This window comes from Sciurus carolinensis, chromosome 6 (assembly GCF_902686445.1).
Source record: "Sciurus carolinensis chromosome 6, mSciCar1.2, whole genome shotgun sequence".
Classification (NCBI taxonomy): Eukaryota; Metazoa; Chordata; class Mammalia; order Rodentia; family Sciuridae; genus Sciurus; species Sciurus carolinensis.
The window spans coordinates 126629074-126648223 of NC_062218.1; the positions used below are offsets into that span (position 1 = coordinate 126629074).

Below are 19150 nucleotides of genomic sequence, written 5' to 3' on the forward strand. Positions count from 1 at the left end.
AGGCACACATGTGAACTGGTCTTCATGGAACTGTGCAGGTGGTAGTCTATCCAGGGTACTCTGGGAGGGGTGGTGGAGGGCATCCTAATAGCCCGGGGGAACTAGAGGAGGTTGTTGGGAAACATTTAGCCAAGGTTTTGAGGCTGGTTGTCATTACTATAATCTCTGTGTAATTAGGAGTATGCCTTTATGGTCTCATTAGGTAATTAATAAAACACAGATTTGAAAACATTCAGGCATCCAATATGTAAGTAAATACTGCCCAATTTTTTTAAAGAAATTATTTTAAAAAATCTATTTGTATTGAATGCTCTTTTCTTGCCTGTTCCTACTTTTTACACTCCAGGGGGCAGTGGAGGAGGCTGGTATAGAAGGAATAAAAGACGTAAGAGAAGGTCTCTGAAAGTTCACCATTCACCTGAGAAGAACAGATTTATCTGCCTAACAGAGGACACCAGGAAATAATCAACAACCAGATGGAAGATGGATGGCTTCCTGTCACCAGCACAAAGCATCTTTTTCTTCTCCCTCAGAGCAAACAGTATCCCATCTTCAAGGAATTTGATTTGGGCACAGAATTAGGGAAGAGAGACCCTCCTGATTCCATTGGAAATGCACATCTTCTTTCTCTAGTTTATTGCATGAGTACCTTTGTTGCATGAGTGATTCCAGGGAGGATTTTAGGAATTTTTGTACATATCAATCTTGAAACACTTTTCCTTTTTCTCTCCTGTTTAGTATATTTTCAGCTTATTCTCACTTATGAGTATGAAGGTCAATTGAGTCCTTCTTTGATATTAACTCTGTTTTAGTCACTCTGAACTTTTTTCAGGAAGCTTTCAACCTAACTGAAAAAAATTAAAAGGCTTCAGAACACTTGTGCATTGTTGTCAGGAATGCAAATTAGTATAGTCTTTATGGAAAGCAGTGCAGAGGGTCCTCAAAAAACAAAATATAACTACCATATGATCCAGCAATCCCACTTGGGTGTACATCTGAAGGATCTGAAATCAGTATGTCAGAGTCGTTTGTACTCCTGTGCTCATTGCAGCACTCTCCATTGTAACCAAGATAGAGAATCAACCTCAGTGGTCTTTGATGGATGAATAGTTAAAGAAAATGTCACACACACGCGCGCACACACACACACGCACACACATGCACACACACACACAATGGCTGAAAGAAGCGCATGGAGCCACAGTCCAAAGCAAATCACCAGAGAAGTTCCGTTTTATTTTAAAAATGCACACACTTATATAGGGCTGGGAAGAGGCTGATTGGTTGGGGCATGAAACAGGGTGAGAGTTGATTGGGAGAGCCTTGTTGCTGGGGGGTGGGGTGATGGTTGATTGGGTGAGCTTTGTTGTAGGGATCTGGGCAGGGTGTCAAGCACCGATTGGGTGCGAGTTTGTGCAGGCAGGAAGAAGTTATGAGGGGGGTGACCTTATAATGGCAAACTGTTCTTTTTTTTTTTTTAAATGAAATATGTCAGTTGTGACAACATGGATGCACCTGGAGAATGTTATGCTAAGTGAAATAAGCCAGGCTCAGAAAAACAAATACTGTGTGATCTACATATGAAATCTAAAAAAGTTAAACTCATAAAACCAGAGAGTACAATGGTAGTTACTAGGAGCTTGGTGGGGTAGAAATGGGGAAAAGTCCATCATAGGATACAAAATTTCAGTTAGGAGAAATAAATTCAAGAGATTTGTTGTACATCATGGTGACTGTAGTTAATGACAACACATTATTCTTGAAAATTGCTGACTACATCTTAAATGTTCTCATAACAAAAATGAAAAGTATGTGAGATGATGGATATGTTAATTAGTTTGATTTAAACCATTTCAATGTATAAACATATCAAAGCATATTGTATACCGTACTGTATATAATTTTTATTTGCCAACTAGATTGTAATGAAAAAGTAAATTAAAAAACAATAAAGCCTTCAAAGCTGAGACATTGAATTACCCCTCTGGTAAAAGCTTCAGTTAGATTGAAAATTCTTTAAAGCTGTATCTTACAATTTTTCTTTACCTCACACAGTGCCAAGTACTTTATAAGGACTTAATATGTTTTTCTTGATTTATTATTCTGTGAAAACCAAAGCTTGCAGGAAGAAAAACAAGTCTTTTCCTTAGGCTGTTAAGCCTCAGCTACTTCTTGCTGCTGAAGCCTTCTGCAGTAGCTTCATCAAGCTATTTCCACCTTTTTCAGAATACACATATTCCATTGCAGAAAAACATACACTGAACACATTTAAACCACATTTAGGTATTGTTTATTTTGAACAATAGCTTACTTAACTTTCGTTGTTGATTCTCTGTCTTTGAAATTGGGTACTTCTGCTGGGGATAGTTTAGGGACAGGCAGAGAGAAAACCTAGGGTACTTGTAAGAATGTTTCAGCATGATCTCATTCAGCTCTGGCTCACTGGACAGGCACATGCAGAATAGTTAGTTTACTGATTCTATGAGTGTTTTCACATGAGTAGTTTTTTAAAATCCCAGTAACAGTCTTCTTTTTTTTTTCCTAGAAACTTTTAAAGATATGAGAAATCACTCTAACTCCAATTGATTTGAGGTCAGGGGATAAAAGACTTTTGAAGTACTAGCTAGAGGAGTCTGTTTCCAGGACTATACAGCAAATCTCATCAAGTTCCACTCTCAGATTCCTAAAAAGGTGAATACAGGTCATCTGGCTGCAGTGAGGCAACAGAGAAGATCAAGTCTTATGTCATTCACTGGGTGACTCTAGGTACACTAAGCTGATGTGAACCATCCACAAGTACTATAAAAACAGATGAAACAAGGCTGATTTCCCTGAAGTTCTCCTGTTTTCTCTCATATGAGTTTCATCTCTGCTGGGCCTCTTGGTTTATATTTCCATGATACCTTCTTTACCAGCTACTTATATTCCTGTGTTCTCCTACCTATCATAAGGTAAGTCCCTTTGAGGGTAGATACACCATTTTAAAAGCCCACTTAATTCACTACTTTTTTAAACACAGAAAAGACATTATTGATGGTTATACCACTAGTGACTCATGTAACTGGAGCTCAAGTTTAAAAGGAAAACCAAAAGAGCTTTATAGAAGAAAATTGCTTTTGTCATAGAGCCAGACAGAATTCATATTTAATCATAATCATATACAGAGATTTCTTGTGAGTGCTTGAAGGTGAAAATCATGGTTAGAGGAGATTGGACATCTGGGTGTGGGTGCCGGGAGGGAGCAGTAGCAGGGTCTAATGCTCTTTCCTGAATTTAGCGGTTTGATCAGAATCATTTTAGAAATGGAAGCTAGAATCAATATTTCTTTACCAAGTAAGTCAACTGTCACACTGAATCTTAATTATAGGACTAACCACCATCAAAAGAGATGGAAAGGGTATGCAGGGGGACTCTGCTTCCTGGGCTAGGGGTTGCAGTCCTTAACTTCAGGATTTTAAGCTAATACCATTTGAACTTGGTTTTTAGCTAAGAATATTTGCAACTAGTACTGTAAGACTGTTATGTTTTAGTTCATTGCAATGCTTTTGTTGTTCATTTATTCCAAAATGAAATAGAAGAGAAAAACTGAAAAGAATTAGAGAGAGAAAAAGAGAGACATAGAGAAAGAATGGAGGGAGGGAATGAAGGGAGGGAGGGCAAAAGAAGGCAAGCAGAAGAAAGCGGAAAAGGAAAACAGAGGGGTAGAAAAAAAATTCACCAGGGGGAAAAAAATCACAGGTACTCAGAGAACACTAAATTAAAAAAAAAATACAGCTACATTTTTATATAAATAAGCTGCATTTTAAATTTCATAGGTAGAAGGGAGATTCACCCAAAGAAGTGACAAAACACGTGAGAATTTAATGAAAGCCTCTGAGTAAATGGCTATTTAAGCAATAGTTTAGCAACCTTTTTGAAAACAATCTGATTCCTGTGTGTAAGTGACTCTGTAGGGATGAGGGATCTTTTAAAAATGTTTAAGTGATAAGATATATGAGAGGTTTTAAAAAATACTGGGGATAATTATAAAGTTGCTACTGATGAAGTTCTCAGACCTAATAAAACAGTCATAATAACCCTTATTTAATATACATAACCAATTCAGGATATAAAGCCATTTTGTAATGAAAGTTCTATCTCTATTGGCCATTAATAGGTTAGTAACGTGATTTCTAGCATAATTGGAGTGCTAAAGAATTTGTGGTCAGTTCTAATAACATTCATGGCATCGTTAGTAAAGAATAAGTACTATTACCATAAACTAGAGAATCTGATTCAGGCATGGGAAGGAATTGCAATTACAATACATGGTTCAAATGTTATGTCAAAACCATCCCTTCAGCTTTAACTGATGTTTTTAAGTTTAATTTTTATACTTAGTTACCTGATTAATAAATTATGACTTGTCTAATTAATTGAAGTTACTTGATTGAAAGTTACAATTTCCATATCTGAAAGTGGAATTACCTCAATGCTAAGGAGGAATGACATTGCTTTTAGTAGGCATACCCCTGGTAATAATTTCTGTGGATATTCCATTGAACAACAGAATCTGGAAGTGTTGTTCCCAGCGATCTCCACTGCTTGCTTCTCTTTCTGCCTTCTCATTTTTTTCTCCACCAAAAATACTGGTGGCTATGTTGAATTAGAGTTATTCTTTTAAAAGAAGCAAAAGGGTTGATATATATGTCTCTGTGTCTTGGAGGGTGCATTGGGGTTTATGAGACAGACAGTTTAGTCTGAAGCAAAACTGAGTACAAAGTAGCTATGTTTTTGGTTTTGTTTCTACACTTTACCATATCCCTTACCACTACCTCTCCATCTTTTATTGAAGAAGGACTTTGGCATGAAATGTTACTGATTTTTATATACCTGTTGGCAGGTGAGCCAGTTTTAAAGATCCTTTGGATTCATCTGTGTGCATAGTGGAGATGGCAATATTTTCATATCTTTCCCGAGGTGCAAAGCACCAACAGTGGTGAATAAACACCACCAGGTCCTTCTGGAAATTTTTGTTGAGAAAGCCATAAAAGAGAGGGTTTATGCATGTAGAAACCATAGCAACCAAATGGCAAACTACAAATACCAGGTCATGGTGGCAGCTCATCAGCACCTCATGATACCAGTCAAAGATCACATTGAAGATGTTCAAGGGCAGCCAGCAGGCTCCAAATGTCACCACGATGGAGATCAGCATTGTGTTGATCCTCTTGTTCTCACTGAGCCGGGTCTCATTTTCCTTCTTCCAGTCTACTTTCCTGTTTCTCTTGCGGAGGCAGATAACAATCTTCAGGTAGCAGATGAGGATGAAGCCCAGAGGGACAAAATACTGGAGCATAAACAAAGAGGTGGAAAAGAGGAGCTGGTTCATTTTGGAGGACCAGTTTTCTATACAGGCCACCCGGTGGGTATAGATGTCAGTGGGGAGAGAGAGGTTGCGAAAGGGCTCATCAGTGAGGTGGTAGGACAGGAACAAAGGAATAGACAACAGAAGGGAAATGAGCCAAATCAATGTGATGCCCCAATAGGCATGAGAAACCCTGGGCTTCCAGCCACGGGGGTTGACAATCAGCTGGTATCTTTCAATAGCAATTAATACAAGTGAGAATATGGACACAGAGATGGAGACACTCTGCACATAGGAAGTGAGTTTGCACATGGTGTCTCCAAATATCCAGTGGTCCATCAGAGTGTAGATGACTGTGAAAGGGATGCACATGATACACACCAGGATGTCAGAGAGGGACAGATTGGCGATCAGTATATTAGTGACGTTCTGAGCTTCTCTCTGCTTCTTAAAAATGATGATGATAAGAGAGAGGTTTCCAAAAAGACCCACGATTAAGACCACAGTATAGGCTATGAGTAGTAAGAATAAGGCAAGAGAAGGGGGTTGACAGGACTCAAAGTAGAAAAAATGCAGAGTTATTGCTCTTCGAACTGGTTTTGTTAGATGCTGGCTGGTTGAGGGAAGTTTCCATTATGTCAGTATGGTAAGAAGAGATTTTCTAAGCTTGCTTGGATTGGATTTTTACAATCAATCTTGGGAAGTACCTTGTTCTGAGGCTTCCAAGGAGTAATTAGTAGTTTAATCTTCCCTGATCTCTGTCTGTGTTTGATGAAAATATGAATGATTTGAGCATGCTCTTGAGGTCCTAAAAATTAAAAACAAGCCAGAATATTAATGCAAGTTCTGAACCATATGAATAATTCTGTAGGTGGAACAATGACCCAGAGGACATAGGCACATATCCAGTGGGTTCTGTGTATTTTTACCCTCCTCTTATCTCATCTCAGGGTCCATCAGCATAGTCTTTAGAGCTAGTGAGGCAGAGGCAAAAAATGTGAAGGCACCCTGTTAACTGTGTAAGACATCTCAAATATACATTTTCATCCCCATCAACATCTGTCTGGGTGTTTTTCAGGGTTATCAAAGTATGTAGGCATTTTATCCAATAGACTGTAAAATCATAAGGAAAGGAATTATGCTGTGGAAGTCAAAGCACTGTGTTTGGAATTGGGGTTTATATGTTTGCATTCCCTCTAAAATTCATGTCCCAATACAACAGTATTAAGAACTGGAGCCATTAGGAGGTGATTAGGCTACATGGGTTTTATCCTCATGATGGATTAGTGCCTTATAAAAAGGGATTGAGGGAGTAAATTTTCCCCTTCTGTCATGTGAGGACATACAATTTTTCCCCACCAGAGAATGCAGCAACAACCATCCTGGAAACAGAAAGCAGCTTGTGACGGATCCCTTACTTGTTAGTACCTTGATCTTAAACTTGCCAGATCCCCACAACTGTAAGAAATAAATTTCCAAAGTTTATAAATTATCCAGTCTGTGGCCTCTGTAGCACAAAGCTACTAAGATATGTTCAAATTAAAGCATCCCTATGTGGTATCTGTATGGCTTTGGCATAAGTCAATTACCTTTCCTCTTCAATTTTCTATCTGTAAGATGGGGATAAAAAAAATCTGAGTTGTTTTGAGGAGATCATGCATAATAAGATCATACAACTGCATTGATCCCTCATACACAGTATAGAGCACAAAGTATGTTGAATAAAATTTGTCGGTTCCATCATCCAGAGATTATCTACAGCCTTTAGAATGAGGGCTAAAATCACAGAACACGATTGCTATGAAATAGCATTTGTCTTCTCCTCCTTTTCCTTTTTCCATTCCCTGGGGCTGAAGTCATACTTTGTATATGAAATTTGGGGATATACTGTTCAGATCCTGGGGATGAAAGCAAGGCTGCTAGTGCCTAGTGAGCTACAACTTAGAATTTATTTAGAAACTATTCCTCTAATTCTTCCTTCTTCCAGATCCCTTCTGACTTCTAAAGGAAAGGGGGACCCTGGTCCTAAGGTTTAGCATATAGTATATGGTGGTCATATTCCATAGAATTATTCATATGAGGGAGCACAACAGGCATGATGAATTCTCTGCCATTCATTCTAAGTGCTGAGATTTCTGGCACAAAGGAAACACATGGTAAGAGGTCAAAGTGGAAGGGAAAAAAAAACCCAACCAACTTTTGATGTTGGCTTATTCTTTTGGAAGTTGAGAGAAACAAAATTGATAAAAGAAACTGAGCAAGAAGATTGAAAGAGAACTTGTATTTGTTGTTTGAAATTACCTGGCCTATTCACACATTCTCCCTGAGTTCAAAGGCTTAGCAGATTGTTATTGGAAATAAATCACCTTAAGAATACTTTTGTCTGTAATGCTTTCAGCAATGGATACCACAATGAAGAACATCATTAAAATACCATAGATGAATGGAAACTGTTGATAAAGATAGTGTGTTTTACAAAGAAAGACTCAAGGGACTTGTCTGGGGCTCCAATGTGATGTGGTGATAAGGAAAAATAGCAACCTTTATGAAGGGTGGTAGTAGCAAAAAATAATAGTCTCAGCTTAGATGAGTCAGGGGTTCAACAGACCTGAAGTTCACAGATCCCAGCTGAAGGGAAATTTCAAGGTAGATTTAAGCTCTTTATGACAGTTGATAGACTAGAACTAAAAATGAAAAACAGAAAACTTTAATTGATAATGAGAGGACTCCTACCAAGCACTCCTCACTTGGAGGAGGAACAAAATGAAAAGGAAATGAGCGATAACTACATATATAGTTTGGTACACTCAAATGACATTGGACTTCCTCTCAGGAGATATGTCCTGCTGCTGACTATTTGATCTTGGGTAGTCACTTCTCTTGGTCTCAATTTCTTCATCTGTTGAATGAAACTTAAGAATGGCCTACCTATTTCACACCTTGTTATAAGGGTAAATAAAATAACATACTAAAATTATTTTATAAGCTGTTAAAAACTGTGCAAATTCAGTGCTCATTATTGTTGTTATTATTCTTGTTGAATGTGTCAGTCATGTGGGTGGAATTGATCTAGCCCTCTGTTGGGGCAGGCCCAAATGGCTGTAGACAGGGTCCTTCACCAAGACTTTCAGTGGACTATGTTATGTTTTATGTTGTGTTTTTTTTGTGTTGCTAGGGCTGGGAAGCAGCTATGGAAATACTCTCATTCAGCATATATACTGGAGGTCATAAATGTTAACATGTTAGCATGCACCCTCCTCTATGTAACCTGTTGGCAGTGTGCCTTCTTTGTTTGAACTGTATATAAAAGGACCTATGAAAATGACTTGGGGGAGAGGGGGAGGCGAGAGGGGTGTAGGAATGGCTAATGACGATGGCCACCTCCAAATAAAGGATGACCAATATTCCTAATGTACCTCCCATTTTCTTTCAATTGCCAGATCCTCAAACCTTGGTCCCCTGTGTCTGAACCTCGCCCTTGCCCTGACACCCCCATCCAACAAAGAGCTAGTAGTGCTTTTACATCTCCTCTACTATTTACTTCTCCAACATCAGGTTTTGGTTGGGAAGGGGTAGGAATGTTATAGCTCCATCTCATGGTGCAACCAATGCACAGAAGGCCCGGGAGTTTAGCTCAAGCCAAACAAAATCAGTGAAGTCTTGTGAATGTGTTTTTCTTCCCAATTCTCATTATCTATAATAAAGAAAAGCTTCCTATGAATTCTGCAAAGGTAGGTCCGAATAACAGTTTTTTCTTTACAGATGTAAAAATTCACATAATTTTGTGAAGTTCATGGTAGATTGGTAAGAGATGGGAATAAAATTGGTAGCCCTTGTGTTGCCCATTCTTGTTGATCTGGGCTGTCTTCCTAGCACATGGGATCACTCGCCATCCTGCAACAGCAGGTCTGAAACTGGGTGGAGATGTTTCTTCTCTCCTGTGTGCTGACTAGAAGCAAAGTAAAAATTTGCTTCCCAGTCTATAAATTCCTATAGAGGCTTGGAACTTGGAAAGACCAGAAGAAGGTTGGATGGGCTTTATCTGGGAGGGACTCAAAGAGGAATGCAAGAGTTACATTATCCAGTGTCCTCTGCATGATTTAGAGAAGATTAATAGGAAAATTCCCAAATATGGACCTTAAATTGCAATGCAGGATTACACTTTACATAATTGGTAACTATGAAGTTAAAATACTTAAATCCAGCCTATCTGAAACAAAGTAATGCTAAGCCCTGATTCATAAAAAATTCTTGGGATACATTTCTATTTTAGGAAAGTTCATCTCTGGTTAGCTTGATTGGAAGTGACCCAGGGATATAAGATCTCAAATTAACCAATAACATTTTGCTCAAAAATGCCAGTAATTTATTACATATAGGTAATCTTTGACATTCTATTTGATTATATCTAGCTCATGAGGCACCTACCTTGAACTTGTTCCATTTATGTCTCCTCCTAATTCGATACTACTATAACATTGCATTAATTTTTTATAGTTTTGTGTTTACAAGTTTCATGATGAATAAAGTAAGAGCATTATGCCCACTAAAATCCCTCTTGTGTATTTATTTCTGTATCCGAATGTCTTTTTGTTAGCATGTATCTTTCTTCTTTTTACTCATATAATTCTTTTTTGGGCCAGGGGTTGGAGACAGAATTTCTGTGTTTGCCCTTTGGGCCTTTTCAGTGTTTTCTCCTTACCATTCATTATCTTCCTCTCTTTCTGTCCATCTGTCATTCTCTACCCCATTTCCCAACTTTCCCCTAATTATCTGTAACATCGAAAAATTAAAGTATATTTTAGATTATTTGCCACTGCATGTTGAACTGGAAAAGATTCTGAAGGTCTTACATATTCCTCTGTTTTTACAGATGCTGCAGCAATCAGAACCCAAGTTTCTTGCTCCCAGAGTCCCATGTTCTTTCCACTATTTTTGCTGCCTCCTATTTCATATTTCTTGCATAAAGTTTGGTATTTCCTATTTTTAATTTTAAAATCACTCAAATAGAACATTTTATATTTTTTCTTCTATTTTGGACAAAATGAAGTCTTGCATAGGCCTTACTCCCCAAGTATATGTATGAGGGGCTCAAAATTAGAAGCACAATTTGATCCACACCCCACCCCACCCACCCAAACTCTCCCTTTTCTTAAATTTCTAGGATTACAGATACAATGGTTGTGCTGATGCAGATAATATATCACACTTGTCTAGGACTCAGGGACTTCCAAAGTACTGGCCCATCTTTTACCTAATTACCTAATTTACCTGTGCCGACAAGGTGGGTTTTCTTGCTTGAGCTCTATGGCAGTCTTCTACTCCAAATAGTAATGTTACTTAATTCGGACTTACAAACATTGAAATAAGACTTGCTTCTGATTGCATACTTAATAGCTAAGTCAGAAATGAGACTTCTATTTTCCAAATCATATACAAACTAATATTTCTAGTTAAAAACAAACAAACAAACAACAACAAAAAATCGGTCAAATTAATCTTTTCTGTACCATGGAAACAAAAAGAACTAGAATCTCTGTAAAGACACATCTTAGAGCTTATCCTAATAACACAGTATTACATTAAGTATCCATAGTAAGCATCTAGAAACAAATCCCTTCTCTCTCACAGCCTTATTAAAAAGTATAATTGGCCTATTTATTCAACATTATGCAAACTGCATTATCCTATTCAATTATTTACTCATTCCAAAAAAATCATATTTTGCATCTATCCATTGCAGAAGTGTGTGCTGTCTTTAAAAATTTGAGAATTACATTTGACCCATCCATTCTTTTATTACAGATACTTTGATTTTCTCTGCTGGAAGTGGGTTATGTGTTTTTTCTAGAATTTGACAATTGCCTGAGCTGATATAAAGTGTCCGCAGAAAATATACACATTTTGTTTCCCAGAGCTAGTCTTAAAATCAGGCCAATGCAGATTTTGTCTGAATTGACTTTTTTTCTTTGAGTGACTGAGCTTGCCATTTTAGGGATGTTGAGGTTTTTGGTTCTTAAAATAACATTACATCAAATGCATCAAGAAAGGAGAGCTTAACTCTGTCAATGAAAATAAGTCTACTAGTTGTTTAAGTTTACAGATAAACAAAAGTAATCAGAACCACACTGTACCAAAAGTAGCTTTTGGTTATTCCTTTTGATAATTTTCCTACAATTTGAAAGCTGTAGAGTTGTTTTTCAGATCACATTAAAAAAAAAGACAAGTGCTACAATTAAGCCTAAAAGCATTGCAATTTCAATGTTTAATGATTTTCACATATTTAAAAGCTAGAATATTTTAACATAAAATACCTATCTGAAAAACACATCTGCAAGATTTTTCTTCAGCATTGTTGAGGTTGGTTTCCCAATTTCTTACCTGTTGGAAATTTTCAGTTCTATTGCTATTCTTTTCATCTTCTGCATGTTTTCTTTCTTCATGCCCATTGTTAATATTATTATTATCATTTTAGTTTATTTCTGTGTCAGAGAAAGACATGTTAGCTGTCTCTTCAAGTCCCCACATCCCTTCTTGGCTTATGAATCCACTAAACAATGTATAACTTCATTTCAGAAGCTGCTTGCTAGAGTTGGAATCATTGCACAGAGGACCCAGTTCTGGAATCCAGTGGGCACTGAGGCCACTGAGGAGCTGGAAGGGAGGAGTCAGGAATCTCAGCAGCAGTGAGATTAGATGCAGCTGTTTAACACATGCTTTCACAACATAGCTTTCCATCATTTTGTAGAGAAGATAGTAAGAGGTCATCTTGAAATTCTGTGCCATTTTCTGGCACACACACACACACACACACACACACATATACATAATATCATATTATACTTTTTTGAAGTATATATATTATATTTATGCTTATTTAAAAGTTAACTTTGCCAAAATCAGACATTTGACTTAAATATTCCCGAAATTTTTAAAGTAAATATTAATAGTTGTTGAGCCGGTCAAGGTGCTGCATGCCTGTAATCCCAGGCGCTCAGGAGGCTGAGGCAGGAGGATTAAAGTTCAAGGTGAGCCTCAGCAACTTAGCGAGGCTTTAAGCAACTCAGCGAGACCCTGTCTCTAAATTTTAAAAAAGGCTGGGGATGTGGCTCAGTGGTTAAGCACCCCTGGATTCACTCCCTGGTACCAAAAAAAAAAAAAAAAAAAGGAAAAAGTAAGAAGACTTCACATTAATAATTATTCTTAAGAGTTTACCATTCATTACGAGATGGATTTTATTCCTTATTTTTCTATAATTTAGGAGATTAATAAAAATGCTTTTAAAATTGAAATTAATCCCAATTTTCATAGTAAAGTATGCATTATTAATACAAGATTTTTGTCTACTTGACACTAATAACTGAGGTGCTTATGGACTGTGACTCAAAGTGGGGACCAAAAAGCACTTTTCCTATATTCGAAAAATCATTATAAGAAGGGTCTATTCCTCATTGTTACAAAAGTCTGGAAAAGTAAGATCTAGATGTACTCCAGATAGGAACATACAGGAAATGTACACCAGTTCCCTATGGTGAATGTTTGAAGACTCTGAAAAACAAGGTTACACAGTACTGAGTACAGTTAAAAATATTTCAGGCATGAGTTATGGATTGACCAGCCATATTTAGAAATATTTCCTAACCTAAGGATTCAATAATGGAGCTCCAAATTTTAGAACTAAACCATGAGAATCAATTCTATTTCTCTGTCCAAAACATCATACCAACCAACAAAAACTAAAAATTCTCAGGTGGTTAGCATTGTTTTTTAAAATTTTTAAAAATATCTTTGTTTTAGTTGTAGGTGGACACAATACCTTTATGTTACTTTTATGTGGTGCTGAGGATTGAACCCAAGGCCTCACACATGCTAGGCTAGGCTCTATTAAGACTGAGCCAAAACCCCATCCCAGCCAGCATTGTTAAAATTGCGTTTTATAGAACTCTGCCAGGTCACTGGCTGGGTGAAGTAGAAGGTGGGGTGGATGAGGTGTGTGCTGCAAGAGCTGAAGTCAATCTATTCCTCTGGAGGAATTCAGTGGCCCATACCTTTCTTTCTCCAGTCACCTTGTAGCAGTATTCCTATTACTTATTATTTATCTGTTTCTTCTTGAAATATAGAGTGCAGCAAACTTTGGAATATCATAGGACTTATTGAAGAAATATGTCTTTTACATTGATGGAATACTGGCAAAAGCTAGCAGGGGCCACAGGTTTGGTGGATACTAAGAGATCTTAACTGTATGTGATGCTGGTAATGATTTTGAGAGGCAACTTGAGTGGGATAGAGTCATCTCTGCATTGATTTTCTTGTATCACCTAGATGAGGAACTGTGAGCTTCTCTCTGAGCTTTTGATTCATTTTCTATAAGGTAAAAATTGCCACCTCTCTCACAGGATAATTTTGAAGGTTAATGATAGGACATACAGATATTCATTAAGCAGTAGTTATTGTTGTTTCTGAGAATTTTCCTTAGTAGAAAGATATAACCTGGATTAAGAGCAGAGTTCCTTGTTTTCTGTTTGTGTGTCCTTTCCCAAAGAAAGTCTAGAATGAGTGTGGGAAATATGGTAGCTTTAATTTCAAAAGGGATATTTGGTACACACCTGTGTTTTGAGGTTCAAGCCCATTTTTTGTTATCACTTTTCCTCACCTAGGTACAAAGAGAGTTATAACCTGGTTTAAAAAATTATAATGGGCTAATAAAATGTCTGTTTATTTTCTCTTCCTCAAGGACACTGCTTTGACATCAAAATCGGCTATTCTTAGAATCACCTGGCACATAAGAATGCCTTCAAGGAAAGGAAAGCAGACATGTTTGGATGGGAAGATTAAATACTATAAAGTTGTAATTTCTTCCTAAATTAAAGTGTAGATACAATTCAAAAAGTGTCTTACAAAAGAATATGTAAGTGAAAATAATTCTGAAAAATCAATCAATTAAAATGAAAAACATTGATTAACCACATTAACTATTTTAAAATATTACAAAATATCAGCAATTAAGCCAGTGTAATGCTGAATCAAGAATTAGATTAATGGAATGAACAAGATTGAAAAATACTCAAGCACATATAAAATTTTAGTTTCTGTTTATAATTTTATTTGCATTTAATAATTATATATTTATGGGGCACAGTCTGATTATTTGATACATATACATACAATGTGTAATGATCTTATCAGAGCATTTCCATCTCCTTAAACATTTATCATTTCTCTGTATTAGGAAGTTTTGAACTTCTCTCTTCTTGTTCAGTATAAAATAGATAATAGATAATGGTGAACTATAGTCACCTCCTGTTCTGCAGAACCTTAGAACTTATTCCTCCTATGTAACTGTATTTTTGATACCTGTTTTCTAAACTTTCTTCTGTCTCCTCCTCCTATTTCCCTTCATTAATTGTTAATATATGATAGAGGAAGCAGTAGGGATTTCTAGGGAAGACAAGAATTATTTTAAGTACTGTTAGTGTAATCAATTAGCTGTCTAAAAAAATATTAATCTAGTTCCATGCTGTATACAAAAATATTTAATTTCATACTGTACACCAGAATAAACTCCAGACCAAAGAATTAAAGTCTTGTTAAGGAAGTCAGTTCCTGTGCCAACATATTGAAGTATTGGGCCTACCTTTTCTTATGGCAGTTGCAGAGTTTCTGGTGTAATTCCTAGGTCTCTGATCCACTTTGAGTTGACTTTCATAAAGGGTGAGAGATAGGAGTCAAGTGTCATTAGGACCATTTGTTTAAAAGGCTATCTTTTCCCCAGCGTACATTTTTGGCACCTTTGTATCAGGTATCAGATAACTGTATTTTCGTGGGTTTGTCTCTGGACTTCATGACTGTTTTGATGCTAGCACCTTGCTGTTTTTGTTACGATAGCTCTGTACTATAATTTGAGGTCTGGTATTGTGATGCTTCTGGCGTAGCTCTTTTTGCTCAGAATTTCTTTGGCTATTCTGGATCTCTTATTTATCCAAATGAATTTTATAACTGATTTTTCTAGTTCTTTGAAGAATTTCATTAGTAGTTTGATGGGGTTACATTGAATCAGTATACACTTTTTATAATATGACCATTTTGACAATATTGATTCTGCCTATCTAACAGGTAAGGTCTTTCCATCATCCAAGGTCTTCAATTTCTTCAATGTTCTATAGTTTTCATTGGAGAGGTCCTTCACCTCCTTTGTTAGATTAATTCCCAAGGTTAGGTTATTGAGAATAAGAGTTTTCTTAATTTCATTTTCAGCAGATTCATTATTGGAGTATAGGAAAGCATTTGATTTATGTATGTTGATCTTGTGGCTTACTACTTTACTAAATTTGTTTATCATCTCTAGAAGTGTTCTGGTGGCATTTTTAATCTTTTAAATGTAAGATTATGTCATCAGTAAAAAGAGATAATTTGATTCCTTTTTTTCATATGTGTATCTCTTTAATTTCCTCCTCTGAGATTTCATCTCACTCCAGTCAGAATGGCAATTGTTAAGACTACAAATAATAAGTGTTGCTGAAGATATGGAGGAAAAGGTATACTATATTGTTCATGGGACTGCAAGTTAGTGCAACCACTCTGGAAAGCAGTATGGAAATACCTAAAAAAATTAGGAATAGAACTACCATATGACCCAGTTCTTCCATCATCAGTATATATCCAAAAGATCTAAAATCAGCATACCATAGGGATGCAGTTATATCAATGTTTGGAGCAGCAGAATTCACAATAACCAAACTATGGAACCTACCTATGTGCCCTTGAAGAGGTGAATAGATAAGGAAATGTGATATATATACACAATGGAGTATCACTCAGTCATAAAGAAGAATGAAATTATGGTATTTGCTGACAAATGGTTGGAGCTGCAGGCTATCATGCTAAATGAAATAAGTCAAACCCGGTAAGTCAAAGGGCAAATATTTTCTCCGATATGTAGAAGTTGTTCAAAAGAAGGGGGAAAAAGAAAAATGAAAAGAAATGGGGGAATTCCATCCAAAGATGAAAGATCAATGGAGTAAAGGGAGAGGGTTGAGGGGGAGAAGAAGGGATAAGATAAGGGAAGAATAGTGGAATGAATCTGACCTAACTTTCCTATGTACATATATGAATATACCACTTTGATCTCACCTTCATGAATATCCACATTAATTAAAAAAACTATAAAAAGATAGAATTTGAAGTAAGAAATAGGCTAAAAATTGTTCGGTACACAAGTAAGTATCTGCTCTCTAGGTGGAAAAGGATTTTTGAAACTTCTTTTTACATGTAACCTCATCAAGAAACTCTTCCTTCATAGTCCACCCCCACTGCTTTATTCTCTACTATAGCACCCAATTTCATTTCCTTAATTGCACATATAATAATCTGTAGTGATGCTTTTTTAAAAAATGTATTAACTTGATCATTTATTGCCTTTCTTATACTAACTATTAAGGCAAAGAACTCTGTCTTACTTAGTGCTGCATGTTCAGTGTCCCTGCATAATTCCTGGAAAATAGAAGTCTTCAGTGACTACTTGTTGAATGAATGAATGAACTTGAACTCACTAGAAGAAAACACAAAGTAAAGGTTAACTGAGTTTCCTATTCAAATAAATTTTAGGTGGGGCATGGTAGTGTACACCTGTAATCCCAGTAGTCTTGGAGGCTGAGGAAGGAGGATTGCAATTTTGAAGCCGGTCTCAGCAACTTAGTGGGGCCCTAAGCAACTTGGCAAGACCCTGTCTCAAAATAAAATATAAAAAGGGCTTGGGGACTTGGCTCAGTGGTTAAGTGCTCCTGGGTTCAATCCTCGGTACCAGAAAAAAAAAAGTTTTTTAACTTTTGCCTCAAAAATGTTGACATAATCTAATTGAGACACAAAAATGGGAGAAATATTTACAACAAATATGATACAAAAGACAATAGTTTACATTATGCAACATATATTTGAATCGACAAGAAAAATACTGATCCCAATATGTAAATAGGCAAATGATATGGACAATTAACAAGAGAAAATAGAAAAGATGAATTAAATATTTGAACAAAAAAGTTTCAACTTCATTAGTCAGAGAAATAGAAAACAACAGCAATGAATTTTCATTTATATTTGTAAAAACATCAAACACTGAAAAAACAGGAAAATACCCTATCTGGAGGCAGAATGAAGGGGTACTATATACATTGTTGGTGAAAATATAATGTGGAGCACCTTATTTAAAAAAACTAAGGGCAAACATCCAGGAGTCTCAAAAACTATTTCCTTCATTCCAGGACTTCTAGTTGTAGAAATCTACTCTATGGAAATATTAGGAAATGCAGGTAAAGAATTTTACATGAAGATATTAATTGCAGTATTATTTATAGTAGTAAAAAAAATCAACCTAAACTTCTAACAGTAGGGAAAAGCTAAGCAAATTAGAGTATACCCATATGTTAGACTGTTATGCAGCTTTTAAATTGGTATTTAAAAAGAATAGCACTGACATAAAGTTAAATGAAAAAGGCATGATATAAAATCCTGGATATAGTATGATCTCAAATATATAAAACAATTTACAGAATAAGGATAATATACAAATTAAATGGTTTATTTCTAGAGTTAGAATTATGGATGATTTTTATAGTGCATTATATTTTATATTTTTCTCTATTTTTTCCACTTTTCTGTAATGGTATGAATTACTTTCATAACTGGAAAAATATTTCATAATTGGAAGAAATTTGTGTTTTTGTTGTTTTTAGGCATACAATTTTGAAAGTGTAGGTCTCTCTGCATTGTATTTGTTGGTAATAAAATGTAGCAAGCATTAGGGTTTTGTTTGCCTCAAGTTAAAATTCAAAGTTTTAATTTAAAAAATTAGTTTGGAGAGTAATGACCTGGGACAACAGGCAGTATAGTTGATGAAAAGACCCAAAGAAAGAATTAAAACTCTGTCTCCCATCTCTCCAGAGCCCCTGGAGCACTTATGACTGTTCTTATTGCAATGAATGCTTTAATTTAGATATAAAACACGTTTTGTTGTCTTTAATCTGAAATACTTTAATTTTAAATTAAAACATTAGGTGAACCTCTGAGCTCATATTTTTTTTATATGTATTTGGGGAAATCAAGCTTAAGGAGTGCTTGAAAAATACAAGTAGTGCATTCTACCGAAATTCCAGTCATCTGTGCTATAACTGATTAATTATGGCAGAGGTTTGGTAAAGAAGGGTTCCTGTTTTTCTGTTTGTGTTTTCTTCTTATTCACTGTGCTGCAGCTGTCTTTGTTTCTGGCAAGAATTCTTTTGACTTTGTTACCAGCTCTCTGATACAGGTTTTTAAAAAGAAAAGCTGTTGTGTAATCTATCTGAATTTTTTTTTTCCTTAAATTTCAGTACATCCTAGATGAAATATCTACTCACTAAAGTTTAGCGTGTCACCTTAAGACCTGGGCAAGAGTGGCCTTGACATGAATCTTGCTTTTAAAAAAAAACAAATGTCATTTGTCAGCAAGACAGTACAGTCTGTAACCCAAATATCCACTGTGGTGACTAATACCATGGACAATACTCCTCTTCATCTCCCGCTCTGTGACCTTGAGACAAAAGGTATTTATGTTCCAACGTTATGAAGCATGTGGGCTACTGATGCTATGGACACTGCTTTGGACTGTGGGGAAGATTTGAGTGGCAGAAATTCTTAGGTGAGAGAAAAGACTAATTAATTAACTTAGCACAAATATAATAGATTCTCACATAATGAGGTCCCAACTCCCATTACAGCCAAACATCCATTTGCTTGTTTCTCTTTGTATTCCAATTTGTAGCTCTGGAGACA

General features: G+C 36.2%; 1 protein-coding gene across 1 annotated transcript; it reads right to left on the minus strand.

Moving 5' to 3' along the window:
• Window positions 1-4864: 4864 nt before the first annotated feature.
• On the minus strand, window positions 4865-5981 carry LOC124986606 (neuropeptide Y receptor type 6-like). Its single transcript, XM_047555067.1, is given in 2 exon segments — window positions 4865-5917; window positions 5919-5981. Coding segments are annotated over 2 exon segments (1116 nt in total).
• Window positions 5982-19150: the final 13169 nt, after the last annotated feature.